Source organism: Epithele typhae, assembly GCF_022376455.1.
Source record: "Epithele typhae strain CBS 203.58 chromosome Unknown BXZ73scaffold_67, whole genome shotgun sequence".
NCBI classification, from domain to species: domain Eukaryota; kingdom Fungi; phylum Basidiomycota; class Agaricomycetes; order Polyporales; family Epitheliaceae; genus Epithele; species Epithele typhae.
The window spans coordinates 105,718-132,713 of record NW_025954258.1 but is presented as its reverse complement, the minus strand read 5'-3'; the positions used below and the strand labels follow the sequence as shown (position 1 = coordinate 132,713).

Below are 26,996 nucleotides of genomic sequence, written 5' to 3'. Positions count from 1 at the left end.
CACTCGTGGAATTTCGTTGCGCTGCGTAGTGCCCGTCGCGCGAGCCCGTCGGCGGCGGGGGGGCGTGACCGACCCTGCACATGCATCACCGCGAGGCCCCGCCCGCCCGCCGCGCGATTGGGCGCGAGGCGGCGGCCGTGACGGCGCGCGCGTAACCGTTACGAGAGCTCTTGCCATCTGGGCTGCGACTTGCAAGACGTGCGCAGTGTGGAACATTCATCGGCCATGGAACGAGGCTGGGCCGGTACGTACGTCCGGCGACTTGGCCGAGGGACGCGAGTTTGGCTGGCTTTGCGTTTTCCTTGCAACCGACCGGGGCTGTCGAGACTCGAGGCGTGCTGCTGCAGTGCGACGCTGTGTGGGCCGCCGTATCGCCGCGCCGCGCCTCGAGCCCGGCGAACCACGCCCGTGGCGGTGCGCAGTCCCGGCCGAGCAGCACTGGGCATATGTACTTACTTATGGGACCTGCACGCGGGCAAAAGCCGTCTCGACTTTCAGGACGCGACGTATTGATGGTCCGGTCAGCGAGGATCCTGAGCAAGGGGTGCGAGCGACACGTCGCATTTCGCGACCGTCGTCGACACACGCGCATGATATCACTGTCAGGGCCTGGGAGCCTGGCGGCACCACGCGCGCGACGGTGCCATGTGCGCGTGTCGCCTGCGTAGATAAGTAGCCGGCCGCCACCCGGCACGGGTCGGGCCGCCGCACTCTGCCCTCCTGGCAGTCGGACGCAAAAGGACGCAAACCGTTCGAGCCACCACCGGTCACCATCGTGACGATGGCTCGTGGTAAGGGGCGGACCCACAGTTCGAGTGGCAAGACCGAGAAGACACGGTCTTGTCCCTCTCTGTCTTGTTTCCCCGTCGTGCGGCCACAGCTCGTATGCGGATGCGGTGCGTTCCGGATCGTCCTCAGGTGAGCACGCTCGTCGACGCTGAGTTCATCACAGTGGGTTAGCCCGTCGCGGCACATATCCGGCCGTCTTCCCCACCACGCTAGCGCAGGCTGCAGCCTGCCACCCAGGCGACAACCCGAACATACGACGTACGTGTTCGACAGGGCCCGGCGTCCCCCGACGACGGCCATCATAAGGCGACCGCACCAGTCCATTCCCGGCCGCGCGCCGTCCCGTGGCATGGCGCACCGCGGCGCGCGCGCGCCCCGTCGGCGATTTCTTTTAAATTGTCATCTGTCACCGGTCACCGCACGGCGTCCCTCCCAGCTGCCAGTGCCAAGTTCGCGTTCCAGTGGGCACGGAGGGGCGACGGGCGACGTACGGGGCTGAAGCGTCTAGCAACGCGCCCGCCGTTTCGCGCCAGGTCGCCCGACGCGGCCCGTCCCAGCTGGCGTCTTGTTCCACCTTCCCGTCGACGCGCCTTCCGAGCTCCTGGTGACGTTGACAAGACCAGCTGCAGCCGCGAGCGCCGTCCGTTGGATCCGGCATTCCATTCGGCCCTTGAGCCCACAAGACCCCATCCGACGCTGGGGTGAGACGAAGTTCGCCGGAACGCGCGCGCTGGTGGCGTACCCAAAAGGCTCTAGCACTCTCGTCGGCGTCCTTCAGATTCTACGCACTCGGCTTCCCCCACGGGCCGCAGGGTCTGGGCCAGAAGCTCGGTCGGTATACGTGGCGCCCTCAGGCGTGTGCGAGTGGACGCCAGCGTCCGCTGCGGGATTCGAACTACTGCAGGTGCGTCTGTGGTTGACATGTATGAGCGTGGTTCGAAGTTCGAACGTGTGGTTGACGAAGATGGACGTCCAGGTGCGGATTGGGTTTGTGTCCAGTGAGTGCGCGCGCTCTGCTTATAGGCCGGCGTGGAGTCTGGCTTCGGGCATCTGCGGGGCTAACGAACCACTGGAGCATGCGCGCATGTGACGGCGGCGTCCGGTGGGCCTCCATCGGGAAAAGAAGGCGGGCGCAGCTGCGCCTACTCCGCTCACTCCGCTCACTCCGCCCACCCCGCTCACTCCGGGCTCCAAGCTGACGAGGTGCGTGGGGCATGACCGGTCCCGGCGCGGCGAGCATCTGCATGTACGGCATCCTGCAGCGGGTCCATTGCGCAGGGATCCGCACCCGCGTCGCCCCCAGAGCGCCGTGACACACAGCGTCTGCACCTGCCGCCCCTTGCGGCCTCAGGCGGCCCCCAACGAGTCGCCCCCCACGCGGGCCACGTAAGTTGCGGGCGAACGCGCGGACGTGCGACGCGCTTGGCCCGCGCGCGGAAACGCCGTTCCCCCCTCCCTCGACTCGTCCGCGGCGCACATATCCGGCAAGAGGCGCAGGACGCTGCTTCGAACCTGGGACGCCGACGCGCGACGTCTCGCTCGACGCCCGTCACGCGCTGGCCTTCGCCTTCGCCTTCTCCTTCCCGTACACGTCCCCGCCGCCGCCTTCTCCCTTCGTGCGGCCGCCAGCCTCACGCACGTCATTCGTCAGCGTTGCGGGGATAGGGCCCGCGTTCTGCTCGCGCGGGCGGCCTGGGCGGGCAGGAGCGGCGATCTCGAGCCACGGCGCGAAACGGACCGTCGAAGCCGAACCACACAGGCCTTCCACACTCGACCTCAGTGGGCACCTATGTGGGCTGGCGTGCGTCCAGCGAACGAAGCGGCGCCCGCGCTTTCGAGTTCTCGACGCTCAAATGCGACCGCACCCAGTGCACACACACGGCGGGGCACCGGATCGACGCCCCGAGCGCCGTCACGGTGCGTGCGCCCAGCTCGGGATCAGACGCGTCTGCAGGTACGTACGTACTCACGGGCGTCCGCCGCGAGGAAATCGCACATCGCGCGTCGCACGGCGCAAATCGATGCGCGGACGCCGGCGCCACGCGCATCGGGCTTTTCATTGACCAGCTGCCGACGCCCGTCGGACTCGTGTTGGGATGCGAAGGAAGCCGGCGGCGCGCGAGCGCGCGGTGCGCCCGACGCTTTTGACATCGCATAGCGAGCTCGTCCGTCGCCCGCGCGCTACGCACGCTGCGATGCTTATGGAGTTCAAGTTGGATGCTGCACCCGCTCGTCCCAGCTCCGAACCTAGGTCCTCCATCACGCCGTAGCTTGCAAACGGTCTCAGCCTCTCTCAATATCTCAGGCCTCAGGCCCAGGAGACTCGAGAGCGAAGATTCCGACCGAGGCGCCCGGGGTCACAGCCGTACATAGTTTGTACGTACGCGCGCACGAACGCCCCCGCCACGACAGCCGATTGGCCCGTCGCTCAGGGTGATGGCCATTGGACGGCTTGTGCGCGCGTTCGCGCGCGCCCCGACGACGTCCCTGCGAGCGTTTATGCAGATGTGCACGAGCACCGACGGTGGTCGCGAGTACGTACTTATGTATGTCGGTAGACTAGCCCTGGACTAGTCCTTTGATCACCCGTGGCCTAGCTGGTGGTGTTTCACGAGGGGCGACGTAAACCTTTCTCTCAAACCTTTCTCTCATGTGCCTGCTTCTGTGCAAGTATGTTCGTCGCCGTAGGACCCAGGCATACGTTGTGTGCTGGCTCGCCGTCAATGTCCAAACGTTCAATAGTGTTCCAACACATATATTCTCGTCAAACATCGCCGATCCCTTCGTCCAGCCTCGCCGCGGCCAGATGCAAATCTGCCGAGACTGGACGGGCGTGCGTAGGGGTCGCGCGGCTCTGTGATCTTCCAACCGCTCACGGCTTGACACCGACGCCGACCCAGCTGGTACGTAGGTAAGCAGAGCAACTCTTGATGGAATGCGCGGGCGTGCATGATGTTGATCCGCTGCAGGTCCAACCCCCCTCTCCAATCTTCCGCGCAGCGCTGAACGACGGAGACACGCGATCGGCCCTGGCGAGCGTGAGAGTGCGCGCTGACGAGCGAAAGAGATATATCAAGCGAATATTGACCGCGACATCCAGACGGGACCGAAACAGCGCGACACGACAAGTGAGTATGTATACGTATGCACAAACCCCAGACAAACAACCGCAGACCCCCACCGCGTACTTGTGCAGCGCACGGTCACGCGCCGAGCCACGCCCGCTCGAGCACCCCGAGGAGCATCCCCCGCTCGGCTGCGCTCATCCTCTGGCTCTCCCTCGCCGGCGCGCGCGCTGCCCTGAAGCTGACGATCCCCTTCCCCCAGTTCTGCCCCGGGCTTTCCGAGTCTGGCGTGCGCGCGGCGGCCGCAGCGGATCCGGCGACGCGCGCATCTTCCTCGGACGCAGTGCGCGGTGGCGAAGCGACCCCAGACCCAGAGGACGACGGCGGCGCGGGAGCGGACCCCACGTGGGGGTATGCGTCTGCAGATCCAGCAGCACCAGCAGTAACGGAGGGACCGCAAAACGCGGGGAAACAAGGAGGAGGCGGCCGGCTCGCCCGAAGCAAGTCCGCGAGCGCGGCGTAGACCTCTTGCTCCAACGCGTCCCCGAGCGCGCCTTGTCGTCCGTGCGCGGCGCCACAACCAGAGCCCGAGCAGGAGGTGCCAACGGGACCAGAGCCGAGACCAGAGCCGCGAGCACCGTTGCCAGTAGTTGCGGAGCCCAACCCAGCGACGGAGCCCGCAGACCTCCCGCCTCCCCCACCCCCAACTGCGGCCGCAGACGTCCCCGGCCCCGAGCGTTCCAAGAGCCGACAGAGCGCCGCGCACAGGTACCACGCAGCGTCCCGCCGCGCGAGCTTTGCCGTCCGCTCCCCATCCCCCGCCTTCCCCGCATCCCCACCCCGCGCGCGCGGATCACCCAGGGCAGCGGGAGCGGGAGCGGACGTGCCCGACGCGGCCTCCCGGCGCTGCGTTTCGCCGAGGTTTCGCCCCGCGCGTGGAACCCCCGCGCGCGCACTCGTCGAGAGGGGCGGGGGAGGCGGCGCGGTGGGCCCGGCGTGTGACACGGGTTCTGGAGCCGGGGGAGGGGAAGGGAGGTAGAGCTTCGCGAGCTCGCGGACGCACTCGCGCGCGAGGAGCGTTTTGACGTGGCCGTCGCCCGCAAAGGCGGAGGGGTGGTGGGACTGGGACCGGGGCTGGGGCTGGGCTGCCACGCGCGCCGGAGACCCGGTCTGCTGTACGTGTACGCGCGTGGGGGCCGCGGCCGCGGCGCGAGAGTGTGGCCGTCCAGGTTCGAATTGGGCGTGAGCCTGGGCGAGGGCGTCGGAGAGCGCGGCGAGGGCGCCGAAGAGGAGCTCGAGAATAGCTGCGCGCGGATCCGCACCCGCCGCGGTGGATACGTCCCCAGAGTCAAAACAGATTTGGACGACCTGCGCCGAAGTCGGTGCGATCGCGCGGACCGTGGGCGCGAGCACGTCGGTGTGCACTGCGCCGAGGAAGTCGTCCGTCGCGCGCGCGGCGGCGGCGCAATCTTGAGCGGCGCGGGCGCGCCCGGGCACGGACTTGCGGGTATGTTGATTTGAGAGCGCGGCGGCGTGGTGGGCAGCGAGCGCGGGTATGGTAGTTGCAATCGCCTGCCGTAGGGAATCCGAGAGAGCGCTGATGGTCGTATGGGGGGTCCGCAGACCGGGAGGGGTGCCTAGTGTTCTTGAATGACAGTGGGCAACGATATGCGCGAGCATCGAGCTGAGCGCACGTATGGCGGATATGCTCGTCGCGCAGATCACGTCAAGCGGGACGAGCAGTGGAGTGGCCACGAGTACGTCGGCCAGCAGTTCGTACGCGTCGACGGCGGTGGATACTGCCGACCCACCAGCCTCGATGATATCTGTATACGCGAGATCGAGGTCAGCAAGCTTGGTCCGTGAACACCCGATAGCCTATAGACAATTTGGGTTCATGAGAGAGTACGGTTGAGAGGCGTCATAGAAGCACGATAAACCGGCCGGCCTCGACTGGAACCGTAAGGCGACAAAGCGCTTGTCGTGTATCCGCTTGGCCTGCTTCGAGTTAGCCTGAGGCCGGCAGATGCGGAACAGGGCCCGGCCGAATCGCAGCGAGCGAAAGCCAATGGACGGTACTGTGGCTTCCCAGCGGTGGAGACCGCGGCGATGGGATGCGCGAAGCCACGATGTCACGCAGCGTGGATGAGATAAAGCACCGGTGTAAGCGTGGCTTTGGATGACAGCGGAGATGGGAGGGGTGATGAAAGCCAGTTACGGGACGTCCGCCGGGGGCTGTAGCTGACGATATGATTGAACGCGCTTTCGCGCAGCGGGGGAGATAATCTTTGAGAACATCAACATTGATCGTTTCAAACACGCAAGACTATTGGCAAATAGCTTCAAGAAAGGTTCAAAAGGAGCTCGCAGCAGAGAGAACCCTCGAAATGGAAAGGGCAGCTGGAGGTAGTCATCCATGGATATGAAAGATTTCCGAAGCTCCAAGGCGACAACAGAAAACGTGCATTCACGAACCAACCGCATGAGCAAATGACGCACCGGCGAACTCTTTGCAATGTTGAAGCTTCGCGAATCCTGGCGCTTCCGTGGCGAGTTTTCTCTTCTTCTTCCGCTTCGGATCCTTCCCCGAGGCGGAGCCTTCCTGAAACGGCGTATCGGGGCGCTTTGCAGAGAGTTGGTCTGCGTATGAAACTCTGCGGAGAGTGAGCAGTTCTGAAAAGGGGGCCAGCGTCAGCCTTTGGAGTTCAGTCAGTTTGAGCATGGACCCGGAGGATGATCCCTGAGCCCAGCTTCTGGTCCATCCATCCATCGCGCCACCGCAAACGCTCCGGAGTCGCGGTCCTGCGCCTGCGCACCCTCGGGAGACCGGTGGGGCTCGAAGCGGCGTTGGACAGTGGCACAAAGGAGAACCCGGAACGGGCGTGCGGAGATGCATGGATGATGGACGCGGGAGGCTTCCTGATGAACATGACACGGCGCATAGAGGAGGGGGGTTGTGGAGGCGCAGGTGGAAGCGGAACTCACCGAACCGTTCCCGCTCGCGCTCCTCCCGGAGGGCGTCGAGCTGCTTCTCGAGTGCGATGGCGCGTGCGCGCCAGGAGTCCAGGGAGGGAGGGCGCCCCGAGGGGGCATCGGGCGTTGGTGGTGGAAAGGCGGCCTGGAGGTCGAATATGCACACTATATGCGTAGAGAAAGAGCCAACAGAAGTCAGCATGATGTCCGTGGGCGCAAATTGCGACTTCACTGCGCGGTCGGGCGGAGATGAGGGTCGTCCATGTCAGTGTGGTCGCAGGCACAATCGTCGACGGGGGACACTGAACGTAGAATACAATCTGAAGTGCCCACCGCGCCCGCGCCCGCACTGGTTTTCAGATGGCATATATGCTAACTCGGGAGACTGTATACGTGTGACACAAGTACGATGTGTAGGCTGAGAAGTTCGCAGGACACACCTTCGAAAGATTGCCCTGGGGGCCTGTGCCGGAGAGCCACGAGAGCCTGAGGAAGAAAGACGATCAGAAACAAGTGGGGAAGGATGCAGCGAAGAGAGGGTACTATGGCAATCCGAATCTGCTCGCCCGCGGACAGAAATGGCATGCGCAAAGCAGCCTGGCAGCCTGTGGGACGAGGAGGCCGTTGTCGTCGTCGCTCCGAGAGCCGCTCGGAGCGCCCGTGGGCCCACGCAAACGCCATGAGCCCGCGCGACGGGTTGCGACGCGTCGGTCACAGAAAGTGCTTTCGCTCGTCACGGCGCGACGCGACGCGACGGTCGTCCGATCCTGCCTGCCGGCACCCTCGACCGCGTTCTCCGTGCCTGCCTTCCGTCTCCTCCCCGCGCACCAATCCGCCTTTCGCGCTTCCGTCCCTGCCAGGGAGCCTCTCGTCTACATCCGTCCCAGACTCGCAACCCCTAGCTTCGCTGCTCACAGGCCGCATACCCTCAGTCGCGCTGGACACTCATGGAGCCGGACCAGTCTTCGTGCGCCGAGCGCGGGACATCGCATGGGATCTTTAGTATGGCACGACAGGGCCCACCGTGGAGCACGGCCGAAACACGTACGTTAATGGCGCACGACGCGTTCAGTATGGGTGAACCATTTCCTCGAGCTCTGGAGACAGACAAGGACGGCGCGTGTATGCGGCCGAGCAACCCAGGTGAGCGTCCGGCCCCCGCGTGCGTGCAACGGCACCGCTGGACGTCGGTCACTGGCACGGCATGTGGCGTACCGTCGGGGCCGTCGGCGGAGCTACGCTGGTCGTCCTCTTTGCGCATCCTCGCCGGTGCGCCTCGTGCTGACGTTCTTCGACCTCCAGCTCTGCGCGCGTCTCGCGCGTTGCATCTTTAGGTCAACACAGAGGCGGAAGAGAAGTGGCGCTGCCACTCGCAGACGCGTCGCGTCCACATCGTGCTGGTGAGCTCCGCTTTCGTTCACTCGAGGAGCCTGGACTGAACCGCAGGCCTTGTATCTAAATTTACTTCTGGAAGACCAGAGGATACCCCCTAAACTTGGTGGTGGATCACTGGTTTTGGACAGCGTGATACGACACGAAGAAGAGTCAACTCCTGCACGGAAGCTCAGAACAGAGGCAATTTTCCGCCCCGTTTCCACTTGTCCGGGCACGCCGACCTTACCGGATCCGAGGGTCAGTGGGCGATCGCTCCGGCCTTCCTCAACACACTTCACCAGTCACAAACCACCACGACGACCAACACGCGGAACAGGGCAGGTGATCGGTGATTTCATTCTACACATAAACGCTCCGGCCGTAACGGCGCGAGCTACACCAACTGAGCACAACATTACCTAACAGCATAAGCTATCGCGTCACATACAGCATGCGTCCTGACAACGAGGAGAGGGTGAGGTGAAATTAACCGCGGTGGAGATGGAGACGAGGAGTGCGGAGGGGCGCCATGAGGGAACGTGGCAAAATCGAACAAAGGTCGGGGAGGGAGGAGGAAAGGGCGTGTGCGGATCGGGTGATGGTGAGTGAGAAGCTGGGTGTCGCAAATGGGTGTCGCAAGGATAACGATAACGCAGGGTGCGTCGAAGGGTCCGATATGTCTGTGTCCTCGCGAAATGAGTGCCTCAACGACGCCTCCGAGTCACGCTGAACAAAAACCCGTCAGCTTCCGCGCTCAGAGATACAGGGAGAGCACACACCTTCAGCCTCCATCGTGACATCTACCTCGCGCTCGCGCTCGTCCGCCTCTCCAAGCCCCCGTGGCGTCTCCCACAGCTTCCGACCGCTGAGCCCCGCAAGGCGCTCTCGCGTCCGCGGCGCATGCGTCACTGGGGTGTCCTCGTACCCCGCCGAATATATGCTCCTCGCGAACGCGCCCTCGTCCCAGCTCGCGCGCCCGCGGCCGCCCAACCCGAGCGACCTCAGCCCAGCCCCAGACGGCCGCGGTCCCGGGGTCGGCGTCTGCCCTCCCCGCCCGGCCCAAAGCGCGACGCCGCCTTTGGGCGTGGACAGCCCCAGCGTCGGCGGGGGCCCGCCGCTGAACTGGATCCCGCGCGACGGCGTCGTCGTCGGGTCGAACGGCGTCTCGGGGTCGAAGCCGTCGTGCGCGAACGGGTTCGGGGTCGTGTACACGCGCACGGTGCGCGCGGACGACCCGGGCGTCGACGGGCCCGCGCGCGACGAGTCGCCCCACGAGGAGCGCGTGGAGAACGTGCGGGTCGCGCCGTCGGGGAGCCCGTCGATGCTGCCGCGGACGGGCGTCTGTGGCGTGCGGGCGTGCGACGTCCAGTGGGGTGCGGGGGAGGTCTGGAGAAAGAGGGAGTCGCGCCGGGCGGGGTCGAGCGCGCGCTCGTCAGTGGGGACGAAGGTGGGCTCGAGCGGGGATGAGGGCACGATCTCGAGGCAGCGGTCGCAGTACCACGGGTCCTCCTCGCGCCCGAGCTCGGCGACGTTCTTGATGCCGATGCAAGGGAGGTGGTACCAGGTCTGGCACTCGTCGCACTGCACGAGCTCGGAGCCGTCGTCGCCGCGCCGGCAGCCGATACATTTGACTTCCTCGACGTCTTCGGAGGTGGCGCGCCGGCGCATGGCGAGGGAGCGCACTGAACGCTTGGAGAGTAGAGCGGCGCGTGCGTCGGCGGGATCGCTTGGGACCACGGTGTTCTCTGCCCCAGGTGCTCGGGTCGCGCTGGAGTTGGAGCGCAGCGGGATCATCTTGCCGCGCCCGGGACGGTGGGCCACCTGGTCGTTGTCGTGCGACTGCAGCGGAGGCCGGAGCTCTTGGTCGTCTTCACCGGTGTCGCTCTCGCTGTCGCGGTCGAGGAAACGCTCTATCCACTTCAGCCGTTCCGTCTCCTCCATCTTCTCGGTGTGCGTGCGCTCCTGCGCCCGCATACACCACGGGAACACAGCGTCGGGCCAGTTCGGCTGCAACACCTCGTCTTCCTGCGGTTCCGCACACTGGCCCCGTCGCCCTCCCCGCCTGCGCTTCCGCCGATTCACGCGACGCTTCACAGGGGTATCTGGTTGCGCACCTAGGCCCTCTGGGGGCATGTCCGACAGCACCCGTCCACGACCCTCTACCTCCGTGGCGTACAGCTTCGGACCCGCCTCCTTCTCCTTGTCTCGGAACGCGTCCAGCCTCCGTCGTTTCCTCATATCCTTCTCCGTCGGTACCCACTCAGGCTCCTCGGGTTCGGCCAATTCGACAGGGGAGGCCGTCGACGGTCCAGGCTGTCCGGGAGTCGCTTGGTGGAGCCAATGCAACGCGCGTTGAGAGAGCGCGCCGCGCCCCTTTCCGTTAGGCACCGGAGTTTGTGGCTCACCGTTCTTGTAAGCAGGGGACTGGCCGTAACCCGGATATCCGCCGGCAAGGAGGCTTTGCTCAAACGTCTCTTCGCTCGTGGCCTGGAAGAGCTGCAGTCGACGGCCTTTGACGGGGCTGTCGGTGACTCCCAAGGTGGCGTCCGCGGCGTCGAGCTCGTCGAGGGGGGGAATCTCGGCCTCGGAACGAGGTCGTTTCTCGCGGACGAGGTAGTCGGGTCGCCTGACCTCTGTCTCCTGGAGCCGTTCAGCGCGGCCGGCGGCCAGTTGTAGGTGTATGCGCTGAATCTCGCCACCAAGGGCCCGTTGAGGGACTGGGGTCGCAAGTGGCAGGGGAGTGGGTGGGAGAGGGGAGGTGAAGATACCATCCATGGGCAGGTTGGCCAGCACGGGCGAGTTAGACCGAGACCTCGCCGTCCGCGGACCAGTAGGCGTGTCCTGAAAGGGGGAAGAGAGGCGAGAGGCGGGCGTCAAGCCGCGCGAGTGGGTGTCCACCGGCGTGGAGATGATCGGGGCCGGTGCGAGGGAGAGTGGCACGCTGGTATCTGTGACTATGGCTGTGGCGTGATCAAGTGCCGATCCCTCACCGCCGGAGGGATCATGGCCATGCGCACGGCGCACCGGGGTATGAGGGATGGAAGACCGACCGGCACCGGGTGTTGACGGTCGCATCGTTTTGCGGGGGAATATGGGGCTCGACTCTGGAGTCATGAACGAAGGTGCCGACGCTTGCACGCCTTCCTGGGGGAAAATCGAGGTTTTCGCAGGTATGGGAGCGTCTCGATGCCTTCGTGTAGATGTATGAGGGGCTGTGATGAAGTCATTGAAGGAAGATACTCACAGGATATGGACCGGAGAACTGTAAGGGCCGTCGAACTCGGGCACATATGCCGCGGGATTGCTCGGACTGCTTCAGACGATGGTTAGATCTGATTCAAAAGCGTCCGTCCGTCCGTCCGGTGGCAGTATCCCATGGGGTGATGTAGCCATTGTTGGAGTTTGTGTAGCGTAAAGCCAGATATACGATCGCAACAACCCCGAGATGACCGTTCCGCTGCACGCTCTACCTCAAGAGCCATGCGATGTACCCCCAAGAAGAATGCCACGGGAAAGGGCCTTCTCTTGTCTGGTCGGACAGCGTGAAAGGGCCATGGCAAGGTGCAACCCAATATCCGCGAACCACAAGCCGGGCGAAAATGTAACCAGGAATATCACAACAAGCGTACCTTTGTGGTGTAGGAAGCTGCGCGGTTTGCGGTAGACCAAATGGTGGCAACAAGCCTGGTCTGTATGTCGATGTGGATGGTTGGCTGTCGATAGTTGGCGGCGAACATGAGCACATACCTTGCGCATTGAGCCCCATCTCCCAGCTGAAGAGCGCTCTCATTATCAACCATGGGTGTTACAGCACCGAGGGCCTTGGAGAACATAAGACCAGCAGGGAGCTACGATGGCGTAGCTTTAAGCAGATATGATGAAGCGAAAGTTGCCGAAGCAGGGTGGGAAAAAGCGCCGAGACCCTTGTCAAGGGGCCGATGATCTAGCACGGAGAGACGGGCACTTCGAGAGCAACCAAAGCAGAGAGTCGTGAAGGGCAGCGGGTAAGGAGAAGAGAGAAAGCGGGGACAGAAGGGGGGGCGAGGTGGTGGTATCGCGGCAGGTCACAACAAGAACTCTGAGACTTGCTGTTCGAAACGGGCTGCTTATGTCAGCACAAGTCGCGGCAAGTACCGAGGCCATCCCGCCGCGAGTGCGGCGCGCTTTGCCTGTCTTGTTCACTCCTGCCTCCAGCCATCAGCTCATTTTCAGCTCCCAGACAGCCGCTTTGGCCTTCTCCGCTTGCTGTGCACGCGACCCTGCGACCAAAACGTCGGTCGATTGACTGGCAACGGAGCGCGCGCACTTTGTCGCGAGGGTCATCGGCGAGCCGCGACAGCAGTCAACGGTCGTCCCACGATGGTCCGCGCACTCGAGTTTTATTCGGGCATCGGTGAGTGACGACATAAGCTCGGAGCCTCGGGTGCATCCTGACTGTCGATTTGCAGGGGGCTTGCACCTCGCGCTCGCGCAGAGTAAGAAGGTCAAAGGCTCGGTGGTGCGCGCATTCGATTGGGACCAGGCTGCTTGCCGCGTATATGCGGCGAATCATGGTCAGAAGGACATCGTGAGAAAGGTCGCTCAATGAGTTGTTCTCGCTCCTTCTTGTCACCCACGCGCTGTGCCACATAGGTCGACATTTCGTCGCTCACCGCGAAGGAACTTGCGGAGCTGGACGTACAGCTTTGGCTGCTTTCCCCGTCTTGTCAGCCTTATACTGTCTTGAACCCTCTCGCAAAAGGGGCAGAAGATCCACGAGCCAAGTCTTTCATCCGTCTCGTTGAGGATGTGCTGCCAGAGCTGGTCCGCATGCGTGTGCATCCACGCTGTATGCTCGTGGAAAACGTGGCAGGTTTTGAGGTGAGCATCACTGTGGCTTCCTCTCGGGTTCGAACGATGCGCTCGAGGTAGCCATGCTACCATGTCGATTCCTGCTCTCATGAAAACTCCATCGAGAGGAGTCCTGAGAGTTCGCTTCTAGGCCGCGTTCACGGTCGACAACGCGGATGTGGCTGAGGGCGTACCGGGAGGGTGCTAGGATTGATGTGCGGACTGGAACGGCCCGCGGTCGTCGACGCAGTGTTGAGAGGCTGCTCGTGTACAGCGGGAAAGATGGTGACGGTACGTTGCCCATGTTCCATCGCTGACTCTGACCCAGACATCCTCGACCCGCATTCGCCTGCTCACCACGCTGAAGAATCTTGGCTATTCCACGGTCGAGTTGCTTCTGACGCCGTTGCAGTTTGGCATCCCAAACTCGCGGCTTCGGTATTATCTTCTTGCTAAAAGCGACTCCATGCGCTTCCCCCACGTAGACGAGCTGCAAGAACGCGTTTGGCGACATATACCCGGGCATGGACACGACTGGACTGATACACGCACATATGGCGAAGGAGAAGTCGTGGATGCTCCCGTCGCAGCCCTCCGGGAGTACCTCGATGACGATATTCACGTGAGCCCACACCCGCATGCCATCCCTGAGAAGGTGCTCGAAAAGTGGGGTCGTCTCTTCGACATCGTTCTGCCGTCCGCAACACGAACCTGCTGTTTCACTCGAGGTATGTCATGCTCCTGGCTCGCCAGCGCCAAGCGCTGATCATCACACCACAGGGTACACCAAGCTGGTCGAAAGAGCGGGATCAATCCTGCAGGAGAACGAGGAGCTGGACGTGAGTGTCTTGCTGAACTCTGATCTTCGCCGATTGAACGCTGTCACAGACCACGCATACATTTGACCGCTTTCTCGAGCGGCAGCGGGAGGGCCACGACGATGCGGTGCGGCTTCTCGAGCCCCTGCGTCTGCGATACTTCTCGCCCACCGAGCTCCTCCGTCTCTCCGGCTTCTTCCCCACGCGCAAGGAGACAGGCGCAAGGGTCGATTTCGTTTGGGCCGAGGACATCTCGACGAAGACGAAGTACAAGCTGATTGGGAACAGCGTGAATGTACGGGTAGCTAAAGAGCTGATCGACTACCTGTTTGAATGACTGCATGATGCCCGAGTGACGCCCCGTCCGACGCCGACCCCTCGCGGTCGCGGCGTTGTGCTTGCGAATCGGAGCGGCCAGAAGCAGGGTGGGCCTGCCGTTTGACACACGCACGTTTTTACTCAGCCCGGTGCTGACATAAGCCGTGGGAGCGCCCGGCGTAAAATGGTCGTGCGGGGGCGCGCAGGCTCTCATCCTCCTCCTCCACTGCGTTCTCCTCGCCCGCCCACGCCTCCATCCACCATTTCGTCCTACTCCTCCACACCTCTCGAGATTCTCTGTGCAAGCAGAGGATTCATGCTTCGACCTCCAATCAATATACCGACGCACAAAAGACAGCTCCATCCCCATCTACTCAGTTTTGTGCGTATTTTCGCGGCCTCCTCTCCCGCGCCACCTCTCACCCCCGCCTCCCCATGCAGCGGTAAAGCTCCTCCAACATGGCTGCAGGCGTAGTAAACATTGGTCGCAAGGCCGTAACGACCCGCACCACCGTTACAAGTGAGTACTCGCCCCTCAGCCCCCAACCACGCCCCCACCCCTGAGATGCGTGGCTCATGTGCGGTGTTCAGGATGCCCGTCCTTCTCACGAAGATCGAGGGCAAGGGCAACGGGATCAAGACCGTGCTCCCGAACATGTCCGACGTGGCACGCTCGCTCAGCCGCCCGCCGACGTACCCGACCAAGTTCTTCGGCTGCGAGCTCGGCGCGCAGACGTCGTTCGACGAGAAGAACGACCGGTACATCGTCAACGGCGCGCACGACGCGCCGAAGCTGCGCGAGCTCCTCGACGTCTTCATCGACAAGTTCGTCCTCTGCAAGGCGTGCGACAACCCGGAGACGGACCTGACGATCACCAAGACGGAGGAGATCCTCCGGGACTGCAAGGCGTGCGGCGAGCGCACCGGGGTCGACATGCGCCACAAGCTCACGACGTTCATCATCAAGAACCCGCCGAAGAACCCGAAGAAGAGCAAGGTGAAGAAGGCGACCGCCGACGGCGCGACGACCCCCAACGGCGACGCCGATGAGGACGCCGGGGGAGACAGCGACGACGAGCTCACCCTGCGCATCAAGGCTGAGGCCGCGGAGCTCACCGCGGACGCAGCGATCGCGAAGGAGGACTGGTCGGCGGACACGTCGCCCGAGGCGGTCAAGGCGCGCATGAAGGCGGTGGAGGCGTCGATGGCGAGCGTCTCGCTTGCCCCTGCTGGGGGCGATGACGACAGCGACGAGGACGGCGACAGCCCGTTCGCACACCTCGGCCACTGGATCGAGGAGAACCGCGAAGAGTCGGCGGTGGAGATCTACAAGAAGGCGGAGGAATTTGGGATCGCGAAGAAGCACAACACGATGACCATCATCGCTCAGACGCTCTTCACGGAGAACGTTTTGACGGAGATCCCGAAGTACGCGCCTCTCTTCGCGAAGGTATGTGGTCGTCTATTGTCGGTCATGCATTTTTTGACATGCGCTTGCAGATGGTGACTTCGGAGAAGCACCAGAAGTCGCTCTTGGGTGGTCTCGAGCGACTCGTCGGTGTCCTGCATCCCGACTTGACCCCTGCTATCCCTAAGATCCTGATGGCATTCTACCAAACCGACATCTTGGAGGAGGAGGTGATCACCCAGTGGGGCACTCATGTCAGCAAGAAGTATGTCGACCGCGAGATAAGCAAGAAGGTTCGCAAGGCTAGCGAGCCGTTTTTGAAGGTATGTCTTACCTCGGAGCGTCTTCGACATTTCCTGACATGTCGTCCACAGTGGCTGGAGGAGGCTGATGACAGTGAAGAGGAGGATTAGTGATGTTGAACGTGGAATACGTTGACCGACTCGACCTCTTGTCCGTTCTACCTTGTACCATATCAGACCGCTGTTGCCTTGAATGTGACGCTTTTGCTCGCTCTCTTGCTCGATTGATGTTTGAAGGTAGAACGTCATCCCGACCGCGTTGCTTAGTCCGCACGCGGGATGCCGGCGGTTCGGTGCCGAGCGAAAAGCGAGCCCAGCCGGAATGACTCGCAAGGTCGAACCACCAACTGAAAACTTCGCTCCGAGCTTCCACATCTTGTCTCTCGCCCCCTACTTACACGATCAACCCTGGAACTTCCTCTGCTGTATCCCTGCTCGGTTTCATCACGAAATCTGGTCGATGGTGTCGACGTCATATCTCGTCTGCCCTGTGAGCGGTGTTGATAACGCGCCGTAGCCACGCTCCTCGCAGAAACTCTGGCCTGTTCAACTACCCCTTCCCTCTTTCGTACCGGTGCTGCTTTCAGGAGCGATGCTGCTCTATTGTGGTGGGTCTCGATACCCAAGTCGTCGTCGCGAAAGCGGCCCTGCTGAATGCGTCGCGATAAGCAGGTGGGTCCGTCTTCTCCACCGCCAAGCCTCACCTTCTCATGTCTCATGCAGACCACAGATGCGCGTCCCGGCCGCCGGGGATAACCCACATGCCCGCATGAGGCCGTGAGGGCTCGAGAGATTGGTGAGAGGCGCGAGCGCACTGGAGGAGTGTATGGCAAAGGCACGCGCACTCCCACCACTCTCCGGGGCCAAGAGCTCTGGGCGGAGCGAGCCTGCGTGATGCCCCCCGGGCCAAGCTCGGGAACGACGTTATCGGACACCTGTGCAGTGTGCACATATGGCCGCGCCGTTCGTGGCGTTCCTGCTGGACGGCAGTCCCGCGGACTCGCGCCGGTGTTCTGCTCAGATTGGATGCGCTCACGTTAGTGCGCGCTTGGCTGTGTGCGAAACGAAACCGCGTGCGGGCAGTCTCGAGGAGGTGAGCATCGCACTTTTTTTTCGCGGCACACGACGCTGATTCCACTCGCTCATAGGAACCCCCTAGGCTTGATCAATCGTTCGGTCAAGCCGGAGGTCGTGCGAGTACAGTGGAGTGCACCAGGGCGATTCTTCACTGATGCGTGGACGCTGCGCTCTCACAACGAGCCCGCTTGATCGTCCGCCGGGCTCGCAAGGTGCAGGAGTTCGACACTCCGCCAGGTCATCTTCCTCCTCCGTGTGCACCCACCAGACCCAGCTCTTGTCCATGCACATCGCATTCTCAGGCCGAAAACCGGATAGAACGGGAGAAGCCTGACTGCGGACGGAGGCAGGTAGGCGCCCAACGCTATCATTTTGGCGGTTCAGAGCACGCGACACCTTCCGTTGCCAAGGCTTGTCCCTGCTGGCGAGCAGAACCAAAAGCAATCCCAGCACAGCCAGGCGAAGAATCGGCATATCGTAGGTTTCTTGGCCTCGCGCTCATGCTCCGCTCGCTCACATTCTTATCAACACACATCCTGACCATCAATGTTCCTGACCGTACCCGACCTCCTAGCTAAAGCCGGCGGAGCTCAGTGCCACAAGTAGGCTTATGGACCTCCAGTATCTACTCGCTCCAAGCGGAGGGTGATATCTGGCTGGGCACATCTTGCGCCTTTCCTGGCGCAGTTCCTGGCCCTCGTCGCATCATCGCGATGTGGACGATGTAATGGCGTACAACCGAGACCGGGCAAACACGCGGGCTGCTCCTGGCCCTGCTTCCCTGCCACCCCCCATCCGACATCCAAGGGGCCCAGCCGACTGAACCTTATTGCGATGGTCCGGCTTTGCAGGCCCGCATAAAGGTTCGTGGTCTGCAATCGGAGCTCTCCAGGTCCCCCGGTCCTCTCACTCCGCCCTCGCCCCCTTTCCCCCTTCTATAGTGCGCGGATTAGCTACGCTTCGTTTTTGGTTTTCTGCCCGCGCGCTTGGCCCACTCGCCCGGGCCGTATTGTTCCGGCTTCCGTTGTCTCGCCCCACGGTAGGCTGCTGACGACGTGCAATTTCTTCCTCCCGATATGTATCGCGGGGAGTCGGCACGGCGCAAGAGGAGACGGCGATCTCGCGAGAAAGAGAGAGAGAAGGGTGAGCAGAGAGGATGTGGGAGGCGGCGGGATAGCGGCGGTGGACCGTGGCGGAAGGCGCTCGGAGGATTGAGGTGCAGCTGCGGTGGACTTTGGCGGCGAACTGGGACGAGTAGCACGCAGGCGAGAATACATACATAAGGGTGCACAGGTCGTATCAACAGAGGCTGAGTTGAGCTGGGTGCAGGACAAAGTTGTAAACCGAGACCCAAGCTGGAGGCGGGGCGAAGCGGAGCGGGAGATGCGGGTCATCGAGGGATATAGGACGTTCTAAAGGGGATCATGGGATGCGAGGAGGTGAAGGAGAAGGGATATGGTGTGGGGGGAAATGTGATATGTCTGAGGAAGGGGGGTGGGCTGGGCTGTCGGAGAGGCTATCAGTCTGTGGGCTTGCGCGCGCGAGCAGCGGCGTGGTGGCGGCGATGTAGACCAGTGCGCGCGTTGATGCGCGTTGCGCGGGGTCTTATCAGTGGCCATGCGCGGGTGTTTCGGTGACGGAGCAGTTGGTGCGGCGCGCGGGCTGGTGTGTGTGTGGTTGGAGTTGGGTCGCCTCGCGCGCCGCAGCCGCGGCCGCGCGGTGTCAATACTACATGTGATTATGCTGAGCAATATCTCGCGCACTGCTTGCCGCCTCCTCCCCCCGCATGTCACATCTTCCTCAACTGCAGTCTAAGTAGTAAGAACCCCCTTCCTTGTTCCACAGTGGATCTTTCGCCCACTCGCGTGCACGTGCCATCATCTTGAGCCCCTCGCACCCGTCAACATGCCCCTGGATGTGGCCAGGACGGTGCAACGTCCACGACACTCGTCCCGAGCACAAGCCCGGACCTCGAGTGTGTCATTGTCTCTGAACACTTGTGGTTCTTGACTACAACATGCTTTCAAACTGTGTGTGGTTGGTGAATACAAAGAGTCTTGGAAACGGGCAACCATAAAAGTCAGTTGCACTGGCTCCTAGAATTCTCCTCGTCTTCCACTCACTCTCCTTTTGGTCTTCCTCCCACATCCCAACCATGCCCAATCCAACTGGGAAGAATCAGTATTACAATGGCAAACGTAAGTGCACAGATATCTATAGTGTCGATTTCGATTTATGCGCAGAATCACCACAGGACCTCCAGACGAGGAACTGGAGAAGGCCCTACGCGGCTATTCGAAAGAACTATTGCCGCAGCCTCGACAAGTGGAGCGTCTTGCTGAGGACCTGAAATATCATATCAGGTATGCTCCCTCTTATATAAGCATTTGCGTGATGGTTCAATAATCCGACGTCTCAGTGTAGCGACACTAAAGAAGCACCTGAAAGCTTTCGATATCCCATCTGCACGCAAACCCATTCCACGTGCTGACGCTGTCGCGCATGTGCAGGAATTTGTTGCCACCGATGTTCATCGTCGCAACGGACCGGTTGAGATTCGACACCGGATCGCGCAAACAGGAATTATTATACCTCGGTGAGTTTCTAACTTCTGTTTATTTTTACTTCGCTGAACAATTTGCCAGGGATACTGTACGCGATATCATGCATGAGATCGATCCTGTCGGTTTTCACATGCGCGCTCCGGGTGGTCAGAAGAAGATTAAGCGTGGAAAGTTAGACTCTCCTGGATTCATGGCCCAGCTTCATGTGGACGGCCACGAGAAGTTATCAGCCCTCGCGCTGGCTATGGGTGGTGTCGGACTGGAGATATACGGTATGCGTGAGACAAATGGCCCCTTCATGCAGGCTGTCGTTGTACCCAATGCTCGTTACAACGTCGCCGTGGCACACCTCTATCTCGACCTTGTAGAGAAGCTTGGGCGTGAGTCCTGTCCATGTTGATGGCACGAACTGTTCTGATCAAAAATTAGACTTCCCTCGGCAACTCACAGCTGATGGTGGTAGCGAGACGGGTTTGCTTAGAAGTGTTCATGTGGCATTGCGGTGAGTTGGTGATCTATGTATGTAATCTGTGTTGGTCTCATTTCATTCAGGGAGACGTTTTCACCAGAGTTGCGGGAGATCCCGTTCCAGCAACTCCCTAGCACTCGTAACATCCCCATTGAGAACATGTGGTCTCGGTGGCTCAAAGCAGATGGGGACAACGTGAAGACAGTCATATTACAAGGTAGAGGAAATGGTTTGTTTCTTCATGGTCATCCGGTACATACGTGAGTTTACACTACTGTCTCAAAATCTCTGCTGACTCTGTCCTAGCAACTTGTTTCAGTGGCTGTGGTCGAAGGTTGTTCAAAAGGTAATGAACGAGTTCCGTGAAGGGTGGAACCGTCACCGCATTCGGAAGCAGAAGGGAAAGCTTGGGCCATCGGGATGCACTCCCAATGACGTTATTGCAACACCTACGAAGTACGGACTCGAGGACCATCGTGTGAGCGTCACAGATATGTCCGTGATTCAGGCTCTCCGGGCATGCCTCCCACAGTCTCGCCATGATGCACTTCGGTTTGTCGATGATGAGTTTGATGTCGCAGCCTGGGAGGTGTATAGCGAGATTGGAGAGCCGCCTCTTACGGTGCTTAATGGATGGGAGGTGTTTGGAAGAATGGCTGCACGCCTAGAACGTATGTACGATGATCATGTAGGGTTTGAGTAAGATATCTCGCACATTTATTGTATCCCCGAGTCCCAACACGCGCATTCTCCCGTGTGAAAGTCGTACTATGTGCACATGTTGTTCCTCAGAATGCACTTTCACTGACCTGCCACCCATGTGCTGCCGCCCATCCTCCCGTTCAATAGTGCAACAGTGATGTGCATGCCGTGTGACGCACATTATACCAAACCACCCACCTGTATTGGCACCTCCTCTGGCACGGGACATTCAACGTCGTGTGAAGAATAGGGATCACCACAGGTGCGGGTGATGTTCTCCCAACCTGCCAGTGCACACCCGCTTGGTGGCTTTTAGGGTACCCATGGAGACTCGCGAGCTCATGGAGGTGGCCCACTGCTGTGCCAGTACACGTCCCTACCCGTGCTGCTCCCGATGGTGCGCACTGCTCTCTCGCTCTCACTCCGAACTCGCGCTCGCGTGGGGTGCGCTCCCTGACCTCCCGCCGCTGCCCGGCATACCACACGGGCGTGATCGTGGTCGGCCTCGCGTGGTGCAGCATGACAGTGATCGCCATGTGGAATATGCTCACACGGGGCAACAGCGAGTACTGTGCGCAGATCCTCGTTGTCATCAACAGCGTGCTGCGGGTCGTCCTCTACACGCCGCTCATGCTTCTGTTCGTGAACGTGGTGGGTGGGGCCCGCGAGGTGTCGAGCAAACACTGCCACAATCATCTCGCGTGCATCTATTGACTCTACCTACCCCCTGGTAGGATCTGGTTTTAATCGTCGCTAACAGTGCATACTCCAGTACCTCAGCATCCTGCTCTTTCCGGGTACGGTGACGCACTTTGTGGTGCCCAAGACGATGTCGCACGCGTTCCAAAAGACACGCTTCCTGGTCCTGTTCATATGGTCCACTGGAGTCGTGCACAAATAACTTCTGGTGACATTTGCAAAAGATGTGTCAGCTCTGAGACGTCCCAAACAGCTCAAAAGCGACTTTAACACCTAGAGCACCAGGAAATTTGTCGGCACGTACAGCCCCTCGACGCCCGGGAGCATACCATGCAAAACGGGCCCATGTGAACAAGATGTCCACAACCACGCACTGATCGCCTCGCGGCCACTCCTGCTTCGGCAGCACGCTCTCGAACACGCCGGACACCCAGATGACCCCGTTCGCGCAGTGCGTGATCGTGGAGGGGAGCGTCTCCGAGTGCAGGTGCTGGAATCAGGCTGCACACAGTGGAACATCGCCAGACAAACGAGGTGTGGCGTGCGTACAGGCTGATCGACGCATCCTTGGATGAATACCTAGAATAAGAGCCGCTGGCCGAGCACGTAGAGAACACGCTCATCGTCTTGCGCAAGCGACAGCTTGCCCTCCTTGCCGGACTTGCGAGGTAGAGGACGATCGCTTGGAGCTCCCAACTCCCAGATCTTTAAGTCGCTGTTGTGGTCAATGAGTGTCAGAGTGCGGCCGTTGGGGTTGTTCCGGGTGTACATGGCGACCTTGAGAAAGGTGCGCTCACAACCGTCTAACAAGGCTCGATGTCCGTCGTGGCCTGGGTCAAGCTGAACTCGAGAATGTCCGCTGTCTCCATCCCCGGTGTGAACAGCCCTTATGTGTCCTTGCGCCAGCCCACGCACTCGCCCGCCACATAAAGGTTCTCCGCCACTCCCGCTCCCATCACCGAGTCATCGGCGTGGTGCGCACACAGGGAGTCGTCGATGGTAACGTCCCCGCACTGCGCGCAGTGGGGATCACCACGGGTAACCCTCGGGTCGCCCGAGGGCTACCCGTACCCTCACCCGCAGATACCGTGACCCGTGTAGCGCGGGTAAGGGTACACGCGGGTCCGCTGGTTCAGCCCGAGGGTCTACTCGGGTACGGACCCTCCACGGGTCACCCGCGGGTACTGTACTAGCATCATGCAAAGATTATAAATAGTAATTATTAGTATAGTCTACAGGTGTATCTAAGTACGGCCGAGGACCGTTGAGCGCGAACGTACAGGGTGCATCGAGCGCAGAAGAGCTGAGTGTGGGAGCGCGGGGGATTGGACATGTTATGCTTAAGACACAGGCGTGTCGTCCAGCCACTTGGCGTTGCCGTGAGGAGGTCGCGCGTGAGGAGTGCGCGCGCCGCGCGGTTCGCCTCATGGCGCAGCCCGCGTCGGCAGCGTAGTCGATGGCGCACGCGCGGACGAGGGTGGTGAGGGAGGTCGACGCGCGGAGGTTGAGCGCGCGCCTCAGAGAGGGGTCTGCATCGTGAGTGCTCGCACGGGGCATTTGAGCGAGAGGAGGAGGGGGCGCAATAAAGGGAACGGAAGGAGTGCTTACGGGGGTACGCGGGAACACCGTCGGGCTCGGGTGGTCGAGGGCGGCGTGGACGCGAAGGAGGGCAATGTGGAGGATGACAAAGTGGAGGCGGACGAGGTGGAGGGCGGCATGGACGAGGGCGACGGGCGCGCGCAGGGAGGTGAGGAGCGCGGGGGAGACGAGGCGGAGGGCCGGGACGAGGCGGGCGAGACGGAGGGCGACCTGAACGGAGGCGGGCGAGGCGAGCGGATGGGGTGAGGCGGTGTGCGGATCTCCGCTGCGCATGGCATGATGGGGGTCTGCGGGGCGGAGCCGGGGGCGAGCGTCGAGTGCGTGCTGTAGAGGGACGTGCCGGACGTGCGGGAAGGGCTGTCTGGGCCGAGGGACATGATGGGACGCAGATGTGGCGAGGGTGTCCGAGGAGCAGGCCAAGGTGGGTGCGGAGAACTAGAGTGGAGCCCGAGCCCGAGCATGGACGTCGACGCGGACAGCGGGAGGCCGTGGCCCGACGCGCGCCGGGACGCGACGAGTGGGCTCGCGCCCGACGCGGACGCGGACGTGGAGGGCGGTGTGCCGGGCGTGGGCGAGCGGAGGGCCTGGGAGAGCGGCCGGCGCATGGGCGACACACGTGGAGGTGGGCGAGGCGGACGCGGAGGACGCGGAGGACGCGGAGGAGGAGGAGGACGCGGAGGATGAGGAGGAGGGCAGCGCAGGTGGAGGCGGGTGATGGAGAGGCGGGTGATGTGTGGAGAGGCGGATAAGGAGGTGGTGGGCGTCGTGGATGTGGGCGATGCAGAGGTAGGTGAGTCAGAGGCGGGGGAGGCCGATGCAGAGGAGGACGGCGCGGAGGGTCGAGACGAGGCGGAGGCGGAGGACGCGGAGAAGGAGAAGGGCTGCGGAGGCGGAGGCGGGCGACGTGGACGTCCCCGCACGGATGAGCTGGATGTGGAGGAGAGTGGAGCGGGGTGAGGCAGGTGGGCGTACGTCCTCACTGAACTCGAAGGAGGTCGCCGTAACTCACGGCGGCCGCGATATCCTCATCTCCGAGGCGAGGACGTCTGGGCGGACTAGGTGTCGACGCGGAGGAGCGCAGCGCGGGCGAGGCGATGGGCGGTGAGGAGGTGGGCGACGCGCGCGAAAGTGGACGAGGCGGAGGTGGGCGACAAGGCCGCGACGTGGGTGGAGGCGGGCAATGCGGAGGCGGAGGGGGCAGAGGTCGAGGTGTGCGACATGGATACGGAGGTTAAGGGCCAGGTGGAGGCAGGAGGGTGCCAGCCGGGGTTGCTTGTGCCGCTGTGAACGACATGTCATCTCGAGTGTGAGGAGGGAGGGAGGGAGTGGAGACGTAGGGCGCGGAGCAGCCGTGAGGCCTTGAGGGGCGTCGCGCGGACGGGTGGAAGGCGCCTGGGCGACGCGGGCGAGGCCAAGGCAAGAGGGGGCGCTGCCGGCACGGGGGACGCGAGGAGCAGAGAGAGGAGCAGAGGGGTAAGGAAACCTGGAAAACCCACCAGAAATTGGGGTCGCGGGAGCTCACCGCGACCCGATAGAACGGCTGCGCGCGCGCGCGCAATGATGCCGCGGGGACGGACGACGGACGAGGCGGGCTGTGGGCCGCAGGCGAGACGGGAGGAGCGGGAGACACGTGTCGCTGGGCCCTGGGGACGACGCGGAGGTGGTGGTGGGCGACACGAGGCAAATCCACGGGATGAGGCGGAGGGCAGGGACACGGTGGAGGAGGCGGAGGGCAGCGCATCGCGCGAGCGGAGGCGACGCGAGGAGGTTGGATGCGTCTCCCATAAGGCGCTTGCACGGCCGTGGCATGTGCGGGTAGACACGGGTCCCGCGGGCCGGCCGCGGTTACCCGCGGGTGTGCCGCGGGTGCTCTGACCACTACCCGTACCCTCACCCGCGCGACCCCCACCCGTGACCCGCGCGGGTTTTGCATACCCGTGACGATCCCTAGCGCCGCCGCCGCCGCGCACGCGAGTCCTGCTGCACGCGCACCACACAACGTCGTCCTGAGGCGTGGTCCCGATGGTACAACCGTCGAAAGCGATGTTGCACGGGTCCGTTGTGCCTTCCACGAACTCGACACCAGTCACCTGAGTCAAATTCGGAGAGGGAGGAGGTACAGGCGCCGACAGCAGAGGTCCCCCTGAGAATGCACACACCTATGCCCTCGCTCTGTCAGCTGCGCAGGGGTACGGTAACTCTCATGTGCTCATCGGGCGCCGAAGCTGCGTGGTTGACCCTTGACTAAGCTGCATCGCGTCAGCACATACGCCAAGACGGCCGTAAGGACGAGACTCACGTTTGTTGATTGCGAGGTGCGGCCCGAGGAAAATCAGGTTGTCCTGCATGTGCACCCACTGCAAGTTCGAGTCCCAAGGCGTCGGAAATGAGCTACCGGAGGGTACGTACGCAGATCAGTGACCATGTTCAGCACCTGCGTGCGTGCGTTCGTTTCAACCGCAACCCGCCATGCTCCGTGCGCTCCGCGGCGTGGGGTGTGCGCGCGGGAAGGAAGAGGGGGCATTGCGCTCGGGGCATGCGCGCACACGTGTGGTCATGCTTCTTGCGGGGTACCGGTCTCCTCGCGATTTATCTTATATGATGGGAGGGGCGGGAAGGGGCGAGATGGGTGAAGACAAGACGTGGATGGTCACACGGGCAGAGGAGAGCGAGAGGGATACGGAGGGCTGGTGCGCGAGCGTGATGTGTGTGACCGGGACCGCGGCGTACCTGGATGGTGATAACGAGAGCGCAAGCGCTGGAGAAAGCGCAGGGAACGTCGGGGCAGTGGGATGCGGGATGTCGCGGACGAAGGGGTGGGTGGCCAGGCAACCTTGATCGAGCCCGCGATGACCTCCGCTCCCGCGGGTGGAGACGCGGTGGGAGAAGGGTCTGAGGAAGACCCGCCGTGCAACGTGTCCCAGATCGAGACGAGACCCGGTGCGTGACCAATGCTGACGCGGTTTTCGCCATGCTATATGCGGGAAGCGGGGAAGGGGGGGAGGTCGTTAGGGCGCAGTCCGATGTCCCAGACTGTAAACCGCGGAATTTGTCTGCAAGGAAGAAGGGAATGGCAATGACGATCGTGTACATTGATTAGTTGCACGTCCCCCACAGTCAGAAGAAGCTGACGCACCTTCATTCCTGGGCGAGCGCATGCTTGGGTGGTCACGCTGCCGGCCCTTGCGGAGTCGTCACCCTGGGACCAAGCGGCACGCATGGCCGAGGTCGAGCGCCCAAGCGTGAACACGAACTGCGGCTCGGCAGGCTAGCGGCGTCCTGGAGACCCCCAGATTGAGCCTGGGGGAACAGTAGGACGGCACCCACCCCGAAGCCGGTCACGCTCTCGAGGCGGATCATCTCTGGAGTCGAAACTGGAAAGCACAACATCAGCCGGGCAAGGGCAGACAATCAGCGCTCCTGCGTGCCGTCCGAGCACGGAGGGGCGTGACGTACTAGTCACGGCAACTTGACAGCAGAACACGGACCGTCTCGAGCGGTCAGAGGTGGGGAACCGGAAATGGGCTGAGCTGACTTGACGAGGCGGAGGAATGTGAGCTGCAGTGCAGGCGGTTCGTCGGGTCAGCACGCGCCGATCAGGACACCGGAAGCGGAGACACACAAAGGGGACAGTAATGGGTAAGCCAGACACATACCTGAAACTAACGTTTCTGACAGCCTTCCTTCCCATCGACCTCACACAACACTGAGAACAAGCGGGAGAAGTGTACGCCAGCATGAAAGGACCCTTCGAACACGCGTGTGAAGCTCTGCGCCTCCAATCGCCACCCGCAGCAGAGTTGCGAGAGGACTTGCAGAATAACACGGCTCGAAAGGGAACGTGGGCTTTGAATGTGGAACATGTGGAGACGAGTTGGAGGAGAGTCACAAGAGCAACCCAGGGATGACGCGGTCACCCTGGGAAATCGCCTGAGGCGACGCAGAGACGCCTGTGCCACGAGTAGTGCGTCATATGACACGTGACTGCATATGCAGTCTCGGTCCGGGC

General features: G+C 62.2%; 6 protein-coding genes across 6 annotated transcripts; 3 read left to right on the top strand and 3 right to left on the bottom strand.

The window, feature by feature from the left end:
- Positions 1–8,942: 8,942 nt before the first annotated feature.
- BXZ73DRAFT_53365 (uncharacterized protein) lies at positions 8,943–11,946 on the bottom strand (the record flags this gene model as incomplete). The annotated part of the gene is made up of 3 exons (XM_048020988.1): positions 8,943–11,391; positions 11,446–11,511; positions 11,831–11,946. The coding sequence occupies 3 exons, from the start codon at positions 11,944–11,946 to the stop codon at positions 8,943–8,945; spliced, it is 2,631 nt and encodes an 876-aa protein (XP_047873610.1).
- Positions 11,947–12,560: 614 nt separating this feature from the next.
- On the top strand, positions 12,561–14,186 carry BXZ73DRAFT_53345 (S-adenosyl-L-methionine-dependent methyltransferase; the record flags this gene model as incomplete). The annotated part of the gene is made up of 6 exons (XM_048020986.1): positions 12,561–12,594; positions 12,650–12,777; positions 12,834–13,061; positions 13,360–13,759; positions 13,812–13,870; positions 13,956–14,186. 6 exons carry the CDS (start codon positions 12,561–12,563, stop codon positions 14,184–14,186), a joined length of 1,080 nt encoding a protein of 359 aa, XP_047873609.1.
- Positions 14,187–14,759: 573 nt separating this feature from the next.
- BXZ73DRAFT_105553 (eukaryotic translation initiation factor 5) lies at positions 14,760–15,988 on the top strand (the record flags this gene model as incomplete). The annotated part of the gene is made up of 3 exons (XM_048016300.1): positions 14,760–15,617; positions 15,668–15,898; positions 15,950–15,988. The coding sequence occupies 3 exons, from the start codon at positions 14,760–14,762 to the stop codon at positions 15,986–15,988; spliced, it is 1,128 nt and encodes a 375-aa protein (XP_047873608.1).
- Positions 15,989–19,109: 3,121 nt separating this feature from the next.
- BXZ73DRAFT_80838 (uncharacterized protein) lies at positions 19,110–20,690 on the top strand (the record flags this gene model as incomplete). The annotated part of the gene is made up of 9 exons (XM_048023359.1): positions 19,110–19,152; positions 19,209–19,317; positions 19,374–19,550; positions 19,600–19,898; positions 19,969–20,020; positions 20,071–20,247; positions 20,294–20,465; positions 20,520–20,658; positions 20,680–20,690. 9 exons carry the CDS (start codon positions 19,110–19,112, stop codon positions 20,688–20,690), a joined length of 1,179 nt encoding a protein of 392 aa, XP_047873607.1.
- A 927-nt stretch (positions 20,691–21,617) lies between these two features.
- On the bottom strand, positions 21,618–22,159 carry BXZ73DRAFT_80837 (uncharacterized protein; the record flags this gene model as incomplete). The annotated part of the gene is made up of 2 exons (XM_048023358.1): positions 21,618–21,878; positions 21,995–22,159. 2 exons carry the CDS (start codon positions 22,157–22,159, stop codon positions 21,618–21,620), a joined length of 426 nt encoding a protein of 141 aa, XP_047873606.1.
- A 1,623-nt stretch (positions 22,160–23,782) lies between these two features.
- BXZ73DRAFT_105550 (uncharacterized protein) lies at positions 23,783–24,207 on the bottom strand (the record flags this gene model as incomplete). Its single annotated transcript, XM_048016299.1, has 2 exons — positions 23,783–23,966; positions 24,044–24,207. 2 exons carry the CDS (start codon positions 24,205–24,207, stop codon positions 23,783–23,785), a joined length of 348 nt encoding a protein of 115 aa, XP_047873605.1.
- Between the last annotated feature and the right edge of the window lie 2,789 nt (positions 24,208–26,996).